The sequence below is a fragment of the Sus scrofa genome, chromosome 4 (genome assembly GCF_054392235.1).
Source record: "Sus scrofa isolate SSC_HxYL_T2T_F1_AM1 chromosome 4, Sscrofa_HxYL_maternal_Yorkshire_Landrace_v2.0, whole genome shotgun sequence".
Lineage (NCBI taxonomy): Eukaryota > Metazoa > Chordata > Mammalia > Artiodactyla > Suidae > Sus > Sus scrofa.
Window position 1 is genome coordinate 81,523,096 of NC_139386.1, and position 21,675 is coordinate 81,544,770.

At 50.2% G+C, this 21,675-nt stretch overlaps 1 protein-coding gene across 3 annotated transcripts in view; it reads right to left on the reverse strand.

Annotated features, from left to right (window-relative positions):
- RGS20 (regulator of G protein signaling 20) overlaps nt 1–21,675 on the reverse strand; it is a 68,401-nt gene that overhangs the window by 38,290 nt on the left and 8,436 nt on the right. For 2 of the 3 annotated variants that reach the window (XM_085022383.1, XM_085022382.1), the window contains exon 3: nt 3,626–3,925. In XM_085022383.1, the coding sequence (XP_084878509.1) occupies nt 3,626–3,925 (300 nt within the window). Of the gene's footprint in view, nt 1–2,263; nt 2,442–3,625; nt 3,926–21,675 lie in introns of those variants that run through there. The other variant, XM_001927277.6, reaches the window with a different exon arrangement.

Consider the following 21,675-nt stretch of genomic DNA (forward strand, 5'->3'; position numbering starts at 1 on the left):
TTTCCTCACCTGTAAAGTGAAGGAGGTAAACAAGTAATCTGCCTTTTAACATTCTATATTCTGTGTATACCATGACCTATTTGATGTATATCCATTTCACAAAGTGAAATGTTTTGACGGTTAGGGATAATTTTCTTAAAGTGCTGTTTGAAGACTGTATATACATATTTCATAATTTGAAATAAAAGGCTCCAGATGATGTAGAAATGTATTTAAGTTTAGATATTGACATAGGGAGTTCCCACTGTGTTGCAACGGGATCAGCAGCCTCTTTAGAGTGCTGGGACACAGGTTCGATTTCGGCCCCGCACAGTGGGTTAACAGATCCCTGGGCTCGGATCTGATCCCTGGGTGGGGAACTCCATGTGTCCCATGGTGGCCAAAAAAGAAAAGAAAAAGATATCGAAAGCATTTTTTTTTCTAATTTTGATGGACATCATGTATTTCATTACATTTACTCTTTATAACAAAATACGTGTTTTGTTCCTGATCTTTTTATAGTCTACTTAGCCAATTTAGCACCAGTATAATAACAATAGTAATAAATAATAATACCTTTATGTTAGGTCTGTGCCAGAACTCTACTGCATTACCTTACTGAATGCTGGCAGCCAACCCGTGAGTCAGGTACTTTTCTTGTCCCCATTTTACAGATGACAAAACTAAGGCACAGAGAGGTTAAGCAACTTGCCCGAGGCCACACAGGAATTTGAATCCAGACAGTTACAGAATCCAGGACTCTTACTCATTAGGCAATATTGCCACTCATGCGTTACTGATGCATAATACCAAAGATGCCACTTAATGAACAGAAGATAAACAAGACGAGGCCCACTAGAAAATTAAGTTGTAAACAAAAACTAAGAGTTTACAAGATGGAGTCTTTTCATTATAAACTGCCATTGCCAAGTCTGGGGAGGAAGTCAGACCGTTTTGTGAACTCGGACCCTTGTTTGCCCAATTCCATAATCTGGAACCGCCATAAGTGAAATGAAGCCAAGCCAAGCAGGGGCCCTGCAACCCGCGCTCCAGCAGAGCGGGGCTGACCAGGAGGGTAATGAGACCGTGCAGGAGCTCCCCGCTCTGCGGAGCAAGGCGAGCCCCTGCGGGCGAGTGACTGCATATGCTCCCCGGCAGGCAAGCAGAGTCTCGTCTGTGGCGCCCGCGCCCACTGCAAGTTGGGGCCACCCGTGCCCTGCGGCTAATCCGCGTGGAGGGGGTGGACAAAGAGCGTCCGGCCTCCGCGGGATTGTCCCGAAGCAGCGAAGTGGGAGAGATCTGCCTTGTAGCTCTCTCCTCCTCCAGGAAAGACACTCTGCCATCGCGCTCACTCTGCTCCCGGCACTAGCCGCCTTCACCGCCGCGGGCCTAGCTTCGGGCCGCCCCACGCCCGCCCGGGCTTTCCTCGGAGGACCATAAGTCCCGGAGGCTCGCAAACCGCTCCGATCCCCGGGCACTGCCTCTTCCCAGGTTCTTCCCGCGCCGGCTCCAGCAGCACCGGACCCTGGCCCTCCCCGCGCCGCCCGTCAGCCGCGGGCGCCCTGCTGCCTCAGCGACCTCTCCCCCGCCCACTCCCGCAAGGGAGGTGGGGGGAGTAGCCCAGCACCTGCGGTGCCGCAGCCCCCAGGTCCCACCACTGCCCCCTCGGGTCTCCGCGCCCCGGCGCCACACGCCTTCTAAGTTCCAAGCGCAGCGTCGAGCGCGCGGAAGACTCAGTCGCCAGGTTCCCGCAAAAGCAAAATGCCCGAGGCGCCCGCCTCCACTTCCTTGGCGTCCGAGGAAGGCAGGACAGTTCTGTCCATTCGGTTTCCAGAGTCCTCCGGGGTCCGCGGCGGGCGCCCGCTTCCCGCCTCGCTCCTTGGGTCCCCACCTGAGTGGCGCGCCTCTAAAGAGAGGTTCTGCGGTTCGGCGAGTGTCCCCGCTTCCCTCTCGCCTGCGCTCGGGCTGCCCGCCCCCGCGCCGGGAATTTCTCAAATCTGCTAGAGTGTCAATACGACCGCTCACTCCCGGACGCCCGGCCACAGAGGTCAGTCGTGTGGACGCCGGGACGGAGCGCCCCGGAGACACGGCCACACCCCAAGCCCCGCACCCTCCACGCACGGACTGATGTAGGGGCCGGACCCGCTCCCGCCACCCCGGCCACGACCTGAGCGCCGAGCCCTGCCCAGCGTGCGCGTCCCGCCTGGCCCCGGCCACCTCCCCGCCTGAGGCCTAGGGGCGAGTCCAGGAGGGGACGGGGGAGTTGAGCCAGCTGGTTACTCACGGTTCGTCCGTCCGCCCCGCGAATCCGAAGGGAAGCTGCGGCCGGCTCGCCTCCGTTGGCCGTGCGCATGCGTCCCGCGAGCGCCTTATTTTTATTATAATTCTAAGTGCAGCTCTCACTGCGCCCGCGATCGCTTTCCCAGGCTTTCTTCTTCCTCAGACTCTCGGTCTTTCCTGTCGCCCTCTTCTCTGCCCTCTCCCTCCCTCTGCTCTACGTCTCCCCGCCCCTCACCCCCCGCCCCCCTGCCGGGCATTCCCTGGGCTCGCCTCCTTCCCGCGGCCGCGAGCTCCTCTGCGGAGGGGTGGGGTGGGGGGCAATCCGCCCCTGGACCATAGTCCATTTCTCCAGCCCGGGGTTGGGAAGTGCCGAGAGTGTGGGCGCCCCTTTGCTGTTCCTGATCTGGGGAGCGCTGGGGGCGGAGCGAGCCTCCAGCTTGCGGGAAAGCGTGCTCGAACCCAGTGAATGAAGCGGGTGGTGGGAGGGGCCGGTGTGTGTGCGGGGGTGCGCCGCGCTCGGGGGTGCTGGTTCGCGGGGAGTCTGGCAGCAGACTGTCCGCCTCTCGGGGGCAGCCCCCACCATCTCCCTTTACCCAGAGCGCTGCTCCCCGCTCTGCCCCCGGCGCACTCTGGTGCAGCCTCTGCTTCCCGCGGTCCCGCCCTTGAAAGTGGCTCCTCGCCCCTCCCGGCCAGCCCGAGCCGAGAGCCCCACTGGGCTGGGCGGCGAGGAGGTAGCTAACTCTCGACTCCGGAGTCGGGGGAAGGATGAGACTCGAAGGGTGGCGGGAACCCGGATGCCCAGCTCTGCGGGCGCAGAGACTCGTATCGCGACAACCCCCTGTGTGCCCTCGGGAGCGAGAGAGTCAGGCCGCCGGGGCCATGCGCCCGAGCTCGGAGGGCCGAACTGAGGCTGGAAGCTGACAGCACACTAAAAGAACGTCACGTCATTTCCTCCCTGGCCTCCGGAGACATAGCCTGGGCTGGGGAGTGGGAGCGCGAGGAGGGGGCGGAGGCCGGTCTGGGGGAGGCTGGGGGGAGGGGGAGGAGAGCCGGGTAGAGAAGAAGACTTTAAGAAGAGCTTTGGGGAGGGCGCGGGCTCCCTCCCTCTTCCGTTGACCCTGGAAGGAAATGGCCCGGGAAAAGTAGCTTCGAGGGTCTCTAGGGGGGAGGGAGGGTCAGGCTGGCGCCTTTTCTTTGATTGTACTCAGCCCGGTCACGATCTTTCCATCCGCCCCCTCCCCCACTGCTTGCTGACCGGAGCCCCTGCTGGCCGCACGTGGAGTGGGTCAGTCTGGGATGGGGAGAAACTAGAAATGCTGGCGCCGGGTGAGGCCGCGGATGGGGTGGTGGAGACCACAGTACTCACCGGCACGGGCGAGCTCTGCCCAGCGCTGGCTTCCTCATCCCGGGGCAGGCGTCTCCCGGGGGGTCGGCCGGGCAGTGCCAGAGCTACCCTGAGCAGGAGCGAGAGGCGGCCCGGCCGCTCCTCGGGCCTCCGCGCAAGCCCAGCAACTGGCAGGGCAGGAAGAAGAAGGGAGAAGTCCGGACGCCTCTGGGGAGCCTCTGGAGGGGATCGCCGGAGAAGGTGAGAGAAGAAGCGCGCGAGGCCGGAGAGCGTGCCGGAAAGGATGCTGAGCAGCTTCGGGACAGCGGGTGAGTCTGCAAGCTGTGCAAGGCGGGCGGCGGGAAGGGCGAGAGGGGGAGGAGAGAAACAAAACCAGCACACGGTCACTGTTGGGTCCGGCTACAGACTGAAGAAAATGTGCAGAGGGCCGCGCTTACTGCGGCATTTTGAGGCCTTACTTTGGGGGCGCCAGGGAAGGTGAGTGAGAGCAAAAGTGAGACCTCTTCTTTGACCCTCCCACCGTCTCTCCTTCCTCCCCCCACCCCTTTCTACTTCCTTGCTATTCAAAGTGTGGTCCTTGAACCTGCACCCTGGGGAGTACCCAGAAGCCTGTCGGAAATGCAGAATCTCCTACCCTATCTGAACCACTGCTTCAGAATCACAATGTTAACCTTCTCAGGGAATTCGTAGGCACGTGGTTAAATGCGAGGTCTGTGTTCACCTCTCTCGGTTCTTTAGACTTTGGATGAACATCTCCCAGTTTCCTTTGGCAATTCTTGCTCTGCCTCAACCTTCTCTCATCCTGCCTTTCCCCTCTTCCAAGGTGTGGAGGGCCCTACCGCCAGAGGCACGGAAGCTGGATGAGGTTACTAGGTGTCCGGGGAGGCTTGGATACTGGCAAGAGCCAGAGGGTCCCTCAGGCTAGAGGAAAAGGCCCCGGCGATTTGGCTTTGGTTGTGCCGGGTGCTGGCATTGGGGGAAGGTCAGGACTTGTGTGCATGTTCTGTAGGCCCTCCTTCCACACTCGTGTGTCCATCTCATTCCCCTGAACACAGGCCTTTCCACCCTGCACTTGCTGCTTGAGAGACCTAAGCGGCCCAGGTGAACATGAAGTTACTTTTATCTTAGAAAGTATAGGGAAACAGAAAAATTTAAGTCAGAGGCCCAGGGCTCTAGAGGGTCTAGTTCTTGCAACTAAAGAAACAGTAAATTCTCTTTATTTTTTGAGATTATCTGATTAGTTTATGAGGTAAAGGGATGGAACTCCGTGGCTTTTTAAGGTCTCCTGTCTTGTTCAGGCTCTCATTTTGGAGGTCTCAGGGCTTCTTGGTCCACTAACGTTTAGTGAAGTTACTAACTGGAACTTCACTCAGCCAATCCAAACAGTCCCCTTAAGCAAAACAAAAAGACAATTTAATCTGTTTGTGAAAAACAAGAGTGGTGATTGCCAAGAAAAACGAAGGTGGAGGCGGGAAGCAGCGAATACAAGGGACCGGGCGGCGAGGCGTTGGAGGGGGCAAGGTGCGGGTCCCCAGGGCGCGGCGGCCGCTCTCCAGGGTCCTGAAGGCGGGAGCGCGTGGGCTTGGCGCGGCTCCCTCGCTGTGCAGATGCCAGGCTCGGCCTGCTTTCTTTCACCGGTGGAAGTCTTGTGGGAAGCGGGTGTCGGGAGGGAGCGAGGAAACCTAGCAACCCATTCTCATTCATGAGGCCCTTTCTGGGAAGCCGCCGTGAGTGCAGGCGGATTCGTCCTTCGGGCGTTTGTCCGCGCCCGGCCTGAGCAGAGCGCGGTTTACATTTCGGAGTAAGTTCTCACTGTTTCACTTCCCTTCGTTACCTTTTCCTGGAGAACAGGGTCGTTCTAGTATTTCCATTCTCCGCGTGTGGATGCTTCTCTCTCCTCCCCCGCTTTCTGGAGCTGCGCCGCGTTTATTTTAGGGTTTGGAGCTAGGAGCCCGGGAGGCTTCTGGGTAAGCGCCAACGGCTTACTCGAGGGGGAAAATGAGCAATTCAGAAGACTCTCTGAGCCGGCCAGGGCGCCCAGCATGGGTCTGGGGGGAGAAAGGGGGAAGGGGCCCAGTCCTGGGCGGGGGCGGGGGCTCGGAACTCCGCGCGCACCTGCGGGGGCGGCGGGCCATCGGCCAAGTCTGCTCCCGGGTGACCGCAGGCACCTCGGGGGACGCAGGCCACGGGCCGGAAGGACCCCATGCTGAGAACATTAAGAGAGAACCGGCTTATTCCCGGGAGCTCGACGAGCCCACCCGCGGCCTTCCCGCCGGGCTTCAGGCGGGGCTGGAACCAGCCGGGGACGCAGACAGCCAGCGGTAGGCGCCCTTCGGCGCTCGGCAGACTGCTGGGGGCCCGGAGGCCGCTCCACTCGCCTTTTGCAGGTTCCAGGATTTGGGTCTCCAGCTCAAGTTTTCAAATGGTTTTTTGAGAACGCGTGATCCTGTAACCTGACACTTCTCTGCTCCTTCAGCCCGAGCCCTCCTTCCCCGGGCGCCGGCCGCCCCTTCCTCCGCACGCTTCATTAGGCTTTCTGCTCCGCTCCTGTGCTTCCAGACAGAGACGCTTGTGAGCGAAATAGTGGAAATGTTTTGAGGCAGAATAAAAGTCCCAAACTCAGCCCCAGAAACGCAGAGCCTGGCTCCTTTGGGCCTCTGGAGACTTCCACCTTTCTCTCTTCCCTGGGGTGGTCTTTTGCCCTCCCCAGTTCTACCTTTTTTCTGCCCAGGGACCCCGGCAGCTCGCCAGTGGGGGCGCGAGGCGTGACAAGGGCCGGGCCCTGAAATCCGGCTCCTTCGGTCGTTCTGGCTAGGACAGAGCGCCGAGTATCCTTGTAGCCACAAAATTCGGTCTGGGAAAAGTTATCTGAGAGACCTTCAGCTGCCGTTGGTGCTGATCATTCCAGAAAGCTGTCTTCCTTTTAGGCCAGATTCTAGATGGCATGCTGAGGGTTTCAAAAACATTAGGCGCCAAATGGAATCATCACAGAATCCGTATTCCTGGAAGCACTGTTCCCTTTAGGGAAGCAGAAGACTCTGGGAACACCTTGTTCTGATGAGCATCCATTTCCCTAATCATGTTTTATTGAACAGCACCACATCCCTAATCTATATAAACAGAGTCTCACCCCTTAAAAGGCAAATCAAAAAGTTTCATTCATCCCTAAATAGTACTGTTTCATAAAGGAAGCATTTATGGCAGAATTAACCTCCGTTCTTAATAGCAACAACAGCAAAAATCAGAGCCTTTAGAATTAAAATCACAGTTAGAATTTGAAATTAGATTTAATTTTATGAGATAACTCATTTGCCCTCACCTTTATTTAAAAAAAAATTCTGGGAGTTCCTGTTATGGCGCAGTGGTTAACGAATCCGACTAGGAACCATGAGGTTGCGGGTTCGATCCCTGGCCTTGCTCAGTGGGTTAACGATCTGGCGTTGCCGTGAGCTGTGGTGTAGGTTGCAGATGCGGCTCGGATCCCCCGTTGCTGTGGCTCCGGCGTAGGCTGGCAGCTACAGCTCCGATTGGACCCCTAGCCTGGGAACCTCCATATGCCGCAGGAGCGGCCCAAAGAAATAGCAAAAAAAGACAAAAAAAAAAAAAATTCTGGAGTTCCCTGGTAGCCTAGCAGTTAAGGATCTGCATTGTCACTGCTGTGGCCAAGTTTGATCCCTGGCCCAGGAACTTCTATATGTTGCAGAGGAGGCAAAAAAACAAACAACAACAACAACAACAAAAAACAGAAAAACCCAAAACTCAACTGCTTCCCATATTCTCCAAACACAACTATCACTGTGTTGCAGGCTGAATTGGGTCCCCCCAAAATTTGTATGTTGAGAAAGTTCCTGTCGTGGCTCAGTGGTTAACGAATCTGACTAGGAACCTTGAGGTTTCAGGTTCAATCCCTGGCGTTGCTTAGTGGGTTAAGGATCCAGCACTGCTGTGAGCTGTGCTATAGGTCGCAGACACGGCTCAGATCCTGCACTGCTGTGGCTGTGGCGTAGGCCGGCAGCTACAGCTCTGATTTGACCCCTAGCCTGGGAATCTCCATATGCTGCAGGAGCGGCCCAAGAAATGGCAAAAAGACCAAAAAAAAAAAAAATTGTATGTTGAAGTCCCAACCCTCAAGACTTCAGAATATGACAGTATTTGGAATAGAGTTGTTGCAGATGTACTTAAGTAAAGATGAGGTCTTGCCGGAGTAGGGTGGGCCCCTAACCCAGTCTGACTGGTGTCCTTATAAAAGGGGAGAGTTTGGACCCAGATGTGTACATAGGGAGAAAACTATGTGGTAATGACAGCAGAGATCAGGGTGATGCATTTACAGGCAAGAGAATGCCAGTGATTGCCAGAAAACCAGGTTCTAGGATGAAGTAGGCAACAGAGTTTCCTGCAGAAGGAGTTTGGCCAGAAGACTGAACCATAGAAACTCTCTCTGAGGTTCCAGCCTGCTTGGACTGCGCTGCGGATTTCAGATCAAGACCAAACCATCAACTCTTACCTAATTTCCAGTCTGCAGGGCTGGCTTCCCAAACGCCATAATCACATGAGTCAATTCTTTACAATCTCTCTAACTATCTATCTATCTATCTATCTATCTATCTATCTATCTATCTATCTATCTATCACATGTATACCCTGTTGGTTCTGATTCTCTGGAGAACTTTGATGAATACACCCCAGTACAGGTCTTGGCATCTTTCACCTGGACTATTGGGATAGCCCCTAACTGGTACTTTTACTTCCACTTGGCCTCATTTTTCCTCATCATCTAGTCTTAATACTGAAACCAGTTATCCTTTAAAATGTCAGTCAGATTATGTCACTCTGGAACACCAAACTTTCTACTGACTGCTCTTTTCAGAGTAAAATCCAAAGTCCTTGCACTCCCTCTCAAGGCTCTTCATGGCTGGTCCTGCCTCACCTCTCAGATCGCCTCTTTCTGGAGGGCTCTCCCTGCAATACTGCTTCTCAACAGCACCCACTACCACCTGACATACCATGTATTCACATGCTTATTAGTACAACATAGGTAGTAACTTCCCCTCCTTGTGCTTTGTTGTATCAATAGTGACTAGAATAGTTCCTGGCCCTTAACAAATATTTATTGGACAAATAAATGGAAAGGCAAACTCAAATATTATTCAGCCATAAACAGAAATGGAATTCTGACACACACTGCAATATGGATGAACCTTGAAAACATGCTCAGTGAAAGAAGCTGGACACAAAAGGGCAGAGAAGGATTCCATTGATATGAGGAGCCAAAACCAGGCAAACACGCAAATAGAAAGTAGAACAGACATTCCCCGGAGCTGAAGTTGGAGGGTAATGGGCGCTATTGTTTATGGGTGCAGAGTGTTTGGGTTAATGAAAAAGCTTTGGCAATAGATGGCAGTGATGGTTCCACAACTTTGTGAGTGTATTTAGTACTACTGAATTATGCACTTAACAATGTTTAACAAACGATGGTGAAAAAACACTCAAAACTCTTCATGGTGTGAGCTGAGAGGAGCCTGAGAAGGTCTCTCTAGGGAGGGAGTTCATCATTCCTGGTTCTGCCATAGAATTTTCATTTTGATTTCTGCTACCACCAAGTAAAAAAAAAGTGTGTGCAGGACAGACACTTCCATCTCTCATCCCATTCCTAGCATTTGGTGGGACTTAGACTGTGATTTGGGGAAGTAGAAAGGGAGAGCAGAAGCAGGGCTCAGACCAAGAAGTGCCTTGTAAACCACTCATGTATTCCTTCTTTCAACAAAGATGTATTACCTGTCTCTTAAGTACCAGGCAATGTCCTAGATGCTGTGGATTCCCTGAAAGTGGGAAGAAAATGACCTCATGCGCTGGGTGAGGGGGTGTAAGAGTCTAGGTAGACTGACTGGGCAAGCACGTCATAGCAAGGGTTTGGGATTTTATTTTCGTTTTTGTTTTTTAGGGCCACACCTGTGGCATACAGAAGTTCCCGGTCTAGGGGTCTAATTGGAGCTGCAGCTGCCGGACAAAACCTGAAGACTGGTTAGGTGAAATGAGGACTAGAGCAAGGTCAAGAGTTATGCCTTTAAATGTCTCTTCAAATCCAGGTAGATGATGGGTACCATTTTGCCATCATGGAAGAGTTTGGGGAACAGTGAAGGCATGTTGCTAACCCTTTTTGTACTTTTTTTTTTTTTTTTTTAGGGCCGAACACCTGACATATAGAGGTTCCCAGGCTAGGGGTTGAATCAGAGCTACAGCTGCCAGCAACTTGGGATCTGAGCCGAGTCTGTGACCTACACCACAGCTCATGGCAATTCTGGATCCCTAACCCACTAAGTGAGGCCAGGGATCGAACCCATGTCCTCATGGATGCTAGTCAGGTTAATTTCCTCTGAGCCTCTACAGGAAGTCCGACATGTTGCTAATCTTGACATGCCTGGACATTCCAGTCTAGACTATGAGGAGACACGTGTACACGCATGTGCGGACTGCAGGAGCAGGTGCTGAGTCATCGCCCCTAAGCTGCCTCCAAGCTGCAGCACAGCCAGGATTCACCAGGGAGAATGAGTTGAGTGGGAAAAGGCCCAGGATAAAAACTTAGGGAATTTCCGACACTTCAGAGTCATTGGAGGGAGAGGAATTTGTGAGAGAGGCTGAACAAGAATGGCCAGAGGAGCAGAAGGAAAGCAGGTAGGAGGGACGCCATCTGTTCCGCTCCAGACAGTGGTCATAGGCCGTGCACTCATTCTTTCCAACCAGTGAGCGGGAGTCAGTCTCCTCTCCCAGTGGCAGAGGCTGCACTGAGACTCAGGAAGGTGCAATGACTTCACCAGAGACTCTTACCTGGACAGTAACAGATTAAGTTGGAAGGAATTTTGGCAACCCCTGGGGTATCTGGCTTTCATCCTTTAGTAAAAAGAATAAGGTAGGGTGTGTGTGTGTGTGTGTGTGTGTGTGTGTGTGTGTGTGTGTGTGTGTGTGTGTGTATGTGTGTGTAGGCATAAGACCATCTCTGCAGGATGCGTAGAAGCGCCTAGGAGTGCAGAGTGTGCCTTGGGTGTCTTGGCCAATGGCCACCTGAAGACTTGGCGTATTGCACACTGCTATGCTTTCTATTATTGTAATAAAGGTCTGTAATAAGGAGCGTGACTCCATTTCTAATGCTTGACAGCCACCAGCTTCCAGGCTCCAGCACCGTCCCCTGCTTCTGCCCCACATCTGGGCAGCCAATTCGAAAGCCCAGCTGCCTCTCCATCCCTGCGGGAAGGTCAAACCACGTAAGCGCTGGCCCTTGGCGAGAAGAACGCTCTACTGGCCCCACCATGGAAACCTCAAACAGGCCCTTTCTCTGTCCCCTGAGCCCTTCCTGGATTTGCTCATACCCCACCCTCCCCAGAGGCTGCAGGCATGAACAACAACCTTTCTTGCCCTCTGGCCTGTGTGTGATCTCACTGGTCTGGACATCAGAACCACATTCTGGGTGGGTGGGGTCCAGCCTGCCTCTGTGGGGTGACCACAGCAATTGTATTAAGTCATAACTGTAGGGCTGGACCATTCTGATTTCAAATATTCTAACTGAAAAATGTAAATTAACTAAAACTTTTTTTTTTTTTTTGAACATGTGGCTAAGCCTGAGGCATATGGAAGTTCCCAGGCCAGGGATCGAACCAGAACCACTGTAGAAGCAACGCCAAGTGGTTATGCTGTGAGCCACAGGGAAGTCCGAACTACAGCAATTTTTTCTTTTTTCCTTTCTTTTTTTTTTTTTTTTTTGTCTTTTTAGGGCCATACCTGCAGCATGTGGATGTTCCCAGGCTAGATGTTGAATTGGAGCTACAGCTGCCGGCCTACACCACAACCACAGCAGTGCCAGATCTGAGCCACATCTGCGACCTACACCACAGCTCACGGCAACACCAGATTCTTAACCCACTGATCAAGGACAGGGATCGAACCCACATCCTCACAGATACTGGTCGGGTGCACAACCTGCCAAGCCACAATAGGAACTCCAAAAACATTTTTAACCAGTAGGAATAAAAAAGATCCATGTACCAAAGTGCTAAGATTTCAAAATCTACCTGGGCTTTTTCTCCCTCACTTTTCTTATTTGTTAGTTCACTAAAAACAAAGAAAGGAAAGGAAAATTAAACTAAAACCTATGCTTTTTCTTCCGTGAAATTCTATATCTCCAGAAATCAGGAAGGGAATTCTTTTTGTGTGTGTGTGTTTTTAGGACCGAACCCGTGGCATATGGAGATTCCCAGGCTAAGGGTCCAATTGGAGCTGTTGCTGCCAGCCTACACCACAGCCACAGCAACGCCAGATCCTTAACCCACTGGGTGAGGCCAGGGATTGTACTGGCAAACTCATGGTTCCTAGTCGGATGCGTTTCTGCTGCGCCACAACGGGAACTCCAAGAGGGGAATTCTTATTACATAAAATATCAGAAAATTAAAAAGAAAACTAAAATATATTTTTTTGGCTGTTCCCGTGGCATGTGAAAATTTCCAGGCCAGGGACTGAACCCATGCCACAGCAGTGGCCTGAGCCACTGCAGTGACAATGCTGGATCCTTAACCACTAGGCCACCAGGGAACTCCTCAAAACTCATTTTGAAGTTCTAGTGATGTTTTTCTGGGATCTTCAGCTCTACAAAAATTACATTTGACTAAACTAGTATAGTTTTTTTTTTTAATCATGGATAAATAAAATTCAAAAAACCATGTCATAGATACCATGTCAGGGTCTTAACCCCCTGAACCACGACGGGAGCTTGGACAGTGACAGTGTTGATTTATATGCCTGGAATGCCTAGGATAGTTTGCTGTTGTAATTCAGTACCTGTGACCACACAGATTCTCAGGCCAAAATTTCAATTTCTCATTCTTCTCACATTCAGTGAGTCAGGAGAATTCCAGGACTAGTTATGCTTCCAGCATCCACAGGGACTGAATTACAGAGTTCAATTCTATAGGTACTAGGTCAGTAATTCACACAGCTGTTAATTCTCCATTTCCTTAGTAAACTGGTTCGTTTTCTGAGGTCCTAAAAGAATAACACAGCTTCCAGAATAGCCTACTCACATAAACCTAAGGAATAGTATTTTAGGCACTAACAGAGTAGCCCCCCCCCCCCCATTTTAGATGGTGAGGGATATACATCCAAGAGAAGGCTTTAGAAGGATCTGCCTCATAACGTCAGTCACCTTTGGTAAAGTAGATCCAGGGAGTCCTTTCCATGTTCTTTTTTTTTTTTTTTTTTTGTCTTTTTGCCTTTTTGAGGACCTCTCCCACGGCATATGGAGGTTCCCAGGCTAAGGGTCGAATCGGAGCTGTAGCTGCTGGCCTACACCACAGCTCACAGCAACACCGGATCCTTAACCCACTGAGCAAGGCCAGGGATCGAACCCGCAACCTCATGGTTCCTTGTCGGATTTGTTAACCACTGCGCCACAACGGGAACTCCCCTTTCCATGTTCTGAAATGAAATTGCAATACACCTGAACATCTGTGTAATGTCCAAAGTTTCTATTAAAGTAGTATTATTTTCTGCAGAAAGCTTGCAATCTTAGTGCAGCAAAGCTTTCCAAAATGATTGAGAGCCATAGTCTAATTATAAATCATGCATCTGGGCGTTCCCTTTGTGGCTCAGTGGTTGACAAATCTGACTAGGATCCATGAGGACACAGGTTCGATCCCTGGCCTTGCTCTGTGGGTTAAGGATCCAGCATTGCCATGAGCTGTGGTGTAGGTCGCAGACGCAGCTGAGATCCTGAGTTGCTACACCTGTGGTGTAGGCCAGCAGCTGTAGCTCTGATTCAACCCCTAGCCTGGGAACCTCCATATGCCGCAGGTGCGGCCATGAAATAAAAAAAAAAAAATTAAAAAAAATAAATAAATCATGCATCTATTTTTCACTTCATATACAGTTTCTCTTAGGAAGATAAAGGAACAGGTCAACAAGGCTTTATACGGTGATATTTCATCCCACAGCTTTTCAAGGCTTGATGTCAGTAAGTACAAGAAATGAGAGACCCTTTCATCAAGATCTAAAGCGCCGTGGAAGCAAGCGTGAGTTTGAAACTGCAGGGGACAGAGCCGCTCACAGTAATCAAAGGCTTCTCTTTCAAAGTTGTGCACGTGCATATAAACATTTCCAAAGCCACTGTCGTTTAAATCTTGAACATGCACAAGTACATCTAACTCTGGCCTTTCCTTAGAGCAGAGGCAGCAGAATCCACAGAGAGCCTCCGAGCTGGCGGCTTCCTCAGTGTGCACTTACCAGCATCCCCCATAGACTGCCTGGCTTGTTAATTAATTCAGGCTGCCTCCCAAACAGGGCTCACCTTGGAGCCTACACTGCTCCACTCCAGGCTAATTGGGTCCCCACCCTGCAGAGGGGCTGATCTTTCTAAAAGGCAATTGTGCACTTGTTACCTCCCTCCCTCCAGCCATTCCGGGGCTCCTCGCGTCTCCACGTGACTTAATGTGACACAAAAGGCCTTTCGTGATTTGTCTCAGCCAACTTTCCTCCTCAGTATTCCTTGGTACCCATATCTCCAGTCATATTAGGGTTCCTTCAATTCCTAACATCCCCCTTTTCAGTCTCTTCCCTGCTCGTTGTATCAACGGCTCGGTCTGTGGGAATCATGCCCCTTTCCCAGCCTGGCCTTCACAGGACAACCTCCCACTTGGCCTTCAGTCTCTGCTCAGATGTCATTTCCCTTGGGAACTGGCAGGTTGGACTAGCTGCCTGCCCGCTTTCTCCTGCAGCACTTATGCCCTGTGCTGTGACAGTCCATCACCCATGAGATGCCCAGCCCGGCGTGTGTCAGGACTTTGGCCTTATTCAGACCTGGGCCTCAAAAGCCTAAAGCAGTCCTGGAACGTACTGTGTATTCAATCAACATTTGTTAACTGAATGAACTTAGAAATGACATGACCTGGAGTTGACTGTAAAACTTGGTAATGGGTAGATGTGGGTTTATGGTGCTATCTTCTTTGCTTTTATGTATATTTGACATTTTCTCTAATAAAAAGATTTTTCAAAAGATGTGGTTTTTAACTTCTAGATCATGTGTCTCATCTCTTCTTAAATTGCAAAAAAGACAAGAAACAGTGGGGTAGAAGCTGCCCCAATTCCATACAAGCCTCGAGGGTATGGGCTTATTAAAATGGGCGTTTGTAGGAGTTCCATGGTGGTGCAGTGGGTTAAGGATCCAGCCTTGTCACTGCCTTGACTCCAGTTGCTGCTGTGATGTGAATTTGATCCCTGGCCAAGGACCTTCTGTATGCCAGAGGTGTGACCCAACACCCCACAAACCAAACCAACTAAACAAAAATGAATATTTTCAGGATACCTGATGCAGAAGGAACAGGGCACGAGCCTGGGGTCCCGCTCCCCCCATCGCTGGGCGGGATCCACCAACGTCACACGAGGAGCACAGAAAATCCACACACAGGATGGCAAGAACAAGGAAAGCCACTGTTCCCTCCGAAGAGGTGGTCTGTGCCAGGCCTGGGAAGGCTGTGTGGGCTTTGTGCTTTTCAGTGGTTCCGTATAACCTGGCTTTGTGTGAGCCTCACACAGGCCGAATGGCACTTCCTCCCTCTCTGCCTGGCTGCCCAAGAACTTGTCAGCGGTCACTGATTTTTTGAGTTGGATGCAAATAAATTGGACTGTTTTGCTCGGCATTTTAAGAGGAGTGGGTTTTTTTGTTTGTTTTACTGTTTTTAAACTTTAAAAAAATTTTAGGGTCACACCCATGGCATATGGAAGTTCGCAGGCTAGGGGTCGAATCAGAGCTGCAGGCCTACACCACAGCCATAGCAACATGCGATCAAGCTGGGTCTGTGACATACACCACAGCTCATGGCACCGCTGGATCCTTAACCTACTGAGCAAGGCCAGGGATTGAACCCACGTCCTCATGGATGCTAGTTGGGTTCTTAACCCACTGAGCCACAAGAGGAACTCCAAGAGGAGTGGTTTTTGAGGAAGCTGGAGGTTGGCATCGATTTGAAATGACATTTTGGGGGCCATTCGGGATTCGTAACTATCATTAATTTCCTTTGGGATGTGAGATATTTGGCTGAAGAAAGATTTTAACCATGACCTTGGCCTAAAGAGATCAAGAGAAAATTTAATACCTCTGACTAGGGTTTCACCCATATGCGGTGGGAAGGAAGCAGAGCAATAATGCATTTCTACCTGCTAATCAATCAGCCCATTGGTGCTGACTGGGCTCTTGCCTTGCGCCCCGCAGCTGTGAGGCCCCACCCATGCAAGGAGATAACTCCTTAGCAACTGCGCTGGGAGAAACTGGCTACAAATCAAGCTTGTGGGCCTGGGGGTTTCCCAGGATGACAGTGAATGGGCTAACGGGAAGCAGGATCCTTGGGTGCAGATCGTTTTTTAAAATTCAAAGTATCTCCCAAGAAAATGGCAAAAAGACAAAAAAAAAAAATAAAATAAAATAAAGGAGTTCCCGTCGTGGCGCAGTGGTTAACGAATCCGACCAGGAACCATGAGGTTGTGGGTTCGATCCCTGCCCTTGCTCAGTGGGTTAATGATCCGGCGTTGCCATGAGCTGTGGTGTAGGTTGCAGACACGGCTCGGATCCCGTTGCTGTGGCTCTGGTGTAGGCCGGTGGCTACAGCTCCGATTGGACCCCTAGCCTGGGAACTTCCATATGCCGCGAGAGCGGCCCAAGAAAATGGCAAAAAGACAAAAAAATAAAAATAAAAAAAATAAAAAAAAATAAAATTCAAAGTATCTGATATCTGAGTTCCCGTGTGGCTCGGTGAATTAAGGATCCAGCATTTTCACTGCTGCAGCTCAGATTGCTGCTGTGGGGCAGGTTTGATCCCTGATCCAGGAACTTCTGCATGCCATGGGCATGGCCAGAAAGAAAAAAAAGTATCTGATTTTTTTTTTTTTTGTCTTTTTGCCATTTCTTGGGCCACTCCTGCGGCATATGGAGGTTCCCAGGCTAGGGGTCGAATCGGAGCTGTAGCCACCAGCTTACACCAGAGCCACAGCAATGCAGGATCCAAGCCGTGTCTGCAACCTACACCACAGCTTAACCCACTGAGCAAGGCCAGGGATCGAACCCGCAACCTTATGGTTCCTAGTTGGATTCATTAACCACTGTGCCATGATGGGAACTCTTGACTTTTTTTTTTTTTTAACAAACCAACCCTATGAAATTATATGTCACAGGTATTACTGTCTTGATGTTATAGATGATGAAACCAAGACTCAGAATTAAACCCAACTTAGACCTGAATTCAAAAACTATTCTTGCCATTCCAAAGACATCACTTTGTGTCTCATACTGCCTGGTGTCAGTTTGTACCTGGGGTCCCCAGAAGGATGCACATAACGGAACGCCAGCACCTGCATAAACACGTCAAGCAGCGCCTTCAGTTGGAAATCCTGCGGTGCTTGAACTTCCACCAGATGTCACCATTTACCGATCCTCACTGCCTGCAGTCTTTTTTTTTTTTTTTTTTGTCTTTTTAGCTATTTCTTGGGCCGCTCCCGTGGCATATGGAGGTTCCCAGGCTAGGAGTCGAATCGGAGCTGTTGCCACCGGCCTACACCAGAGCCACAGCAACGCGGGATACGAGCCGAGTCTGCAACCTACACCACAGCTCACGGCAACGCCGGATCGTTAACCCACTGAGCAAGGGCAGGGATCGAACCCGCAACCTCATAGTTCCTAGTCGGATTCGTTAACCACTGCGCCACGACGGGAACTCCCCTGCAGTCTTTTAAAAGCCAATCTTCAGAGGGGTTACTGTGTCGTCGGAGCTGGAGCTGGAGGACTGTGTGCCAGGAGGCAGCCCAGAGTTGAATCCTGACTCAGTGAGAAGGAATTTGAGAACGTCCTGAGCCTTCTGCATCCCCGACTTCCTAAAATCCAAAGGCCCTTGACTTTTTCTCTCCCCCTGGTGGGATTTCATGTATCTAAAACCAGCCCACTAAGCAGCATTATCCTGGAGTGAAGGGGGCCAGGACGCCACTCTTCTCTGCATCGGTGGTCCGTGGAAGCCAGAGCCAGGAGGGGCTGGGGCTTGGACCAGGCTGCAGGGTGGCTTCTGGGGAGGAGCCGCAAGTAGCCCCAGTGCCAGGGCTCTCCCCTGTTCACATTTGCTATGCCCCAGGTTACAGCACTGAGCATTTGTGCTCACGGATCTAATACTAGCACTGCTGGCAGATTTTGTGAGTTGTAACAGAATATTAGCTCATTTACATTTAAGTGCAAATTAACTTGAACTTAATTTTTTCCTAACAGGAGAAACCAGGACAGAACAAGAGGATGGGGTGCCCAGGGGATGCTGGGGAAGGGTCTGAGGGGGAGGAGGGAGAGGAGGGAGAGGCAGGCAGTTCTCATCCCCCGGGGGGCCCAGGCTGGGGGCCACCGTGGGCTTCCTGCCCTCGAACACTCCCATCTTCGCCTGGCTCCCTCAGTGTTGTCAGAATCACGTGGGCCAATGTCGGGCCCCCGGAGTCTGGGCTCCCCCAGGGACCGACAAATGATGGAGACGCCTAGCTTCCTTCTCTGAGACGCAGCTCTGGGAAAGGAGAAGCCTTCAGACCTGACACCAGTGGGTTGTTACAAAGTCAATTTGCAGTCATTCTTAGGGGAAGACAAAAACAGAAAAAAGGCCGTGAGAGACTTGGCTTTTATTAGCTCATGACATGGTTATTTTTCAGTCCAGCAAACAAACTTGTTCTGCCACACAAGCATCCAACCGTGCGGATGGCCACCAAACTTGCTCTTCAGCTGCAAACTTCCTGCAATACCTCCTTCAGAACATGTGACCTTCTGGGCAAATGGCCACAGATGAAAGACTTAAGTAAACGGGGCTAAATCCAACTTGCAGAAGTGGAGGGTGGAGCAGTTATTACAGACTTGGGAAATGTGGGTGAAATTGGGGGTCTCGAGTGCTCTGATCACTGCTTTCTAGCGACACTTTATTCACTCCACTCGGTCACAGTTTGCTCCACCAGCTTTTACATAACCTCGAGCATCCTTTACTGATAACTTCCAGGCGAAAATAGTCATGTTGCCGTGTGTCTGGATTATCAGGTGACCCACTCGGGATTAACCTTGTCCGACTCAGAGAGCAGAGAGGGTCACACAAAAATGTCACCGTCCACCCATGTCCCTGGGGAGGGGGGTGTTTGGGGACTGTACTTCGGTTGCTGAGCCCCCCACCTCCCCCTCCATGGATCTTTGCTAAATGGGGGGAAACAGAGGAGATGGGCGAAATTACTGGAACTGTAGGTATAAGGCTTATGAGTGACAGACGTCAAGACGCCCAAACTTGAACATGGCATCAGAGCTGTCTCCTTTGGCCATGTGGTCACTTTGGGAGGTGCACACACAGGTTCAGAGGTGCATGGGTTCAGTTTGCTCAAAATGCACACTGGACAACGTCTAAGGTTGTCTCACAGAACAGCTAGGGCTGGGTGACCAGAGGTAGGTACCAGCCACCACTGGGCCGGACTCTCTCCTGGGAACTGGCTGGCAGGATGTGGAGATGCAGTGACGGCAGACTTGTGGTTCTGAACCTTTTCCAGCACCTTCCATGGACCCCAGGCTCCGGTTCTGGGCTGCCGGGCTCCTCCCAAGCTGTCTCCTGTCACCTTGCATCAGATGCAATTTGAACAGGCAGCTACAAAATTCTTGAGACTCTGCTTATCATACTTAGTTCCTGTTCAGTCTGGCCTTGAATATCAGTCCTTGGAGTGGTCTCTAACTTGAAAAGGAGTCCTTATAATTGTTAGTGCTGAGAATTCAAAATCACAGAAGCGAAATACATCCTTATGGAAAAACAGGTTTGGTTACACCATCGATTTAAAGTAAATTACTCAGGTAGTCTGTGATTTGGGTTTTATTCTTGAATACTTGAATATATATTCCAATTGTCACCACATGGCTTACACTGTTATCTTTCAACATATTTGCTTCATTTACTTTTTTCAGTTATTCTAGATGCAGTACCTATAAAACCATTCTGTAGAAGTTTCTTTCTTTCTTTCTTCTTTTTTGTCTTTTTGGGGCCACAACCAGGGCATATGGAGGTTCCCAGGCTAGGGGTCTAATCGGAGCTACAGCTGCCGGCCTATGTCACAGCCACAGCGACATAGTTGGATGCATTTCTGCTGCACCATGACGAGAAATCCTGGAAGTTTCAACAATAAATGCTGAAATGATACAAGCCTGATCAGAATTGCTTTATGCCCAGAACAGAAATAAATGGTTCATACTGAACCTGTAACTCAGGTTTCGTAGCTAAGGATCCCAGTAAAGTTCATCTATGTCTTTATCCTGCAAGAAGGCAAAACCTTCAGTCTTCCAAGTGTCTGCAGTGGTTTTATGGTTTTGTGAAGGCTAGAAAGCCAAGATGATTTTATGAAACCTTTGCCCAGTGGAAATGAGACTTAGATATGTTTCATCCTAACCATAAATTTAAAATCTGAGAGTGATAAAATTTCTGAACAAAAATCCAAATGGTACACTGAAGCCAACCAGGATTTTTACAGTATTCTTTTTAGACTTCCAGGAAGGATCTTTTGCCATTTAAAAATGCTTTTCTGAAAGGTCAAGTCCAATCATGCTATCCAATCAAGGTCTAAAGCCGATAGGAGCTGCTCCCACTGTGGTATATAAATAGAACATGGAAAGTTTTCTTTATGGATGTATTTAATTTGTTATTTAATTTTTTTCTTTTTTTGACCACACTTGTGGCATATGGAAATTCTCAGGCCAGGGATCAAATCTGAGCTAAAAGCTGTGACATATGCCACAGATGCAGCAATGCGGGATCCTTAATCTGATCTGCCACAGCAGGAACTCCTGAAGGTTCTATTTTTGTTTCCTTGTAGGTAATCTCATTTTTCCCTTTGGGGATACTTATAGAAAGAGCATCTTAATTTTTGAAGTTTGAACATTCTCTGAAGATATTCCTAGGTTTAGTTCTATTTTCACCATTTTCGTGGAATACAATATGTATTCTTGAATTATTATCTGAAATCTTTTTATAATAGGAATATAAAGTTGGGTTTTTTCAAAAAGTAATTATGGAGTTCCCGTCGTGGCGCAGTGGTTAACGAATCCGACTAGGAACCATGAGGTTGCGGGTTCGGTCCCTGCCCTTGCTCGGTGGGTTAACGATCCGGCGTTGCCGTGAGCTGTGGTGTAGGTCGCAGACGTGGCTCGGATCCTGCGTTGCTGTGGCTCTGGCATAGGCTGGCAGCTTATAGCTCCGATTAGACCCCTAGCCTGGGAACCTCCATATGCCGCAAGAGCGGCCCACGAAATAGCAAAAAGACAAAAAAAAAAAAAAAAAAAAAAAACACACACACAAAAAGTAATTATTTCTATTTTATCTGGTCAGATCCCCCTTTTTACCTATTCCTTTTATCCATCCCTAAGGTGAGTTTTCAAGATCTGTTCTCCATACCTCTTACTTCATCTCCTGATTTAAATTTCCTTAACTTTCTCCTCTACATTCTGATAGACTTTCTCAAACATATTTTTCTTTTTTCTCTTCTTTTCTTTTTTGTCTCTTTGTGCCCGCACCTATGGCATGTGGAGGTTCCCAGGCCAGGGGTCTAATCGGAGCTGTAGCCACCGGCCTACGCCAGAGCCACAGCAATGCGGGATCTGAGCCGCGTCTGCAACCTACACCACAGCTCACGGCAACGCCAGGTCCTTAACCCACTGAGCAAGGCCAGGGATGGAACCCGCAACCTCATGGTTACTAGTCGAGTTCTTAACACACTGAGCCACAACAGATACTCCCGTCAAACATATTTTTCTATTTTGATAATTTTAATTTTCATGGTGTCCATCCAACCTGCCATTAAAAGCCCCTCCCCCCTTAAAATTGATAACAGAATGTCTTATTTCCATTTAAAACTTCATTTTCTAGAGTTTTTCATTTAGGGGGACAACACCTCAATATTTCAGAGATGCAACATCTGCTGGAATAACATAAAGCCTATAACACAGGCCTGAGTTATTCAGACACGCCTCTGTTTCCTCCAGGAATGTGTCTCAGGGGCTCAGT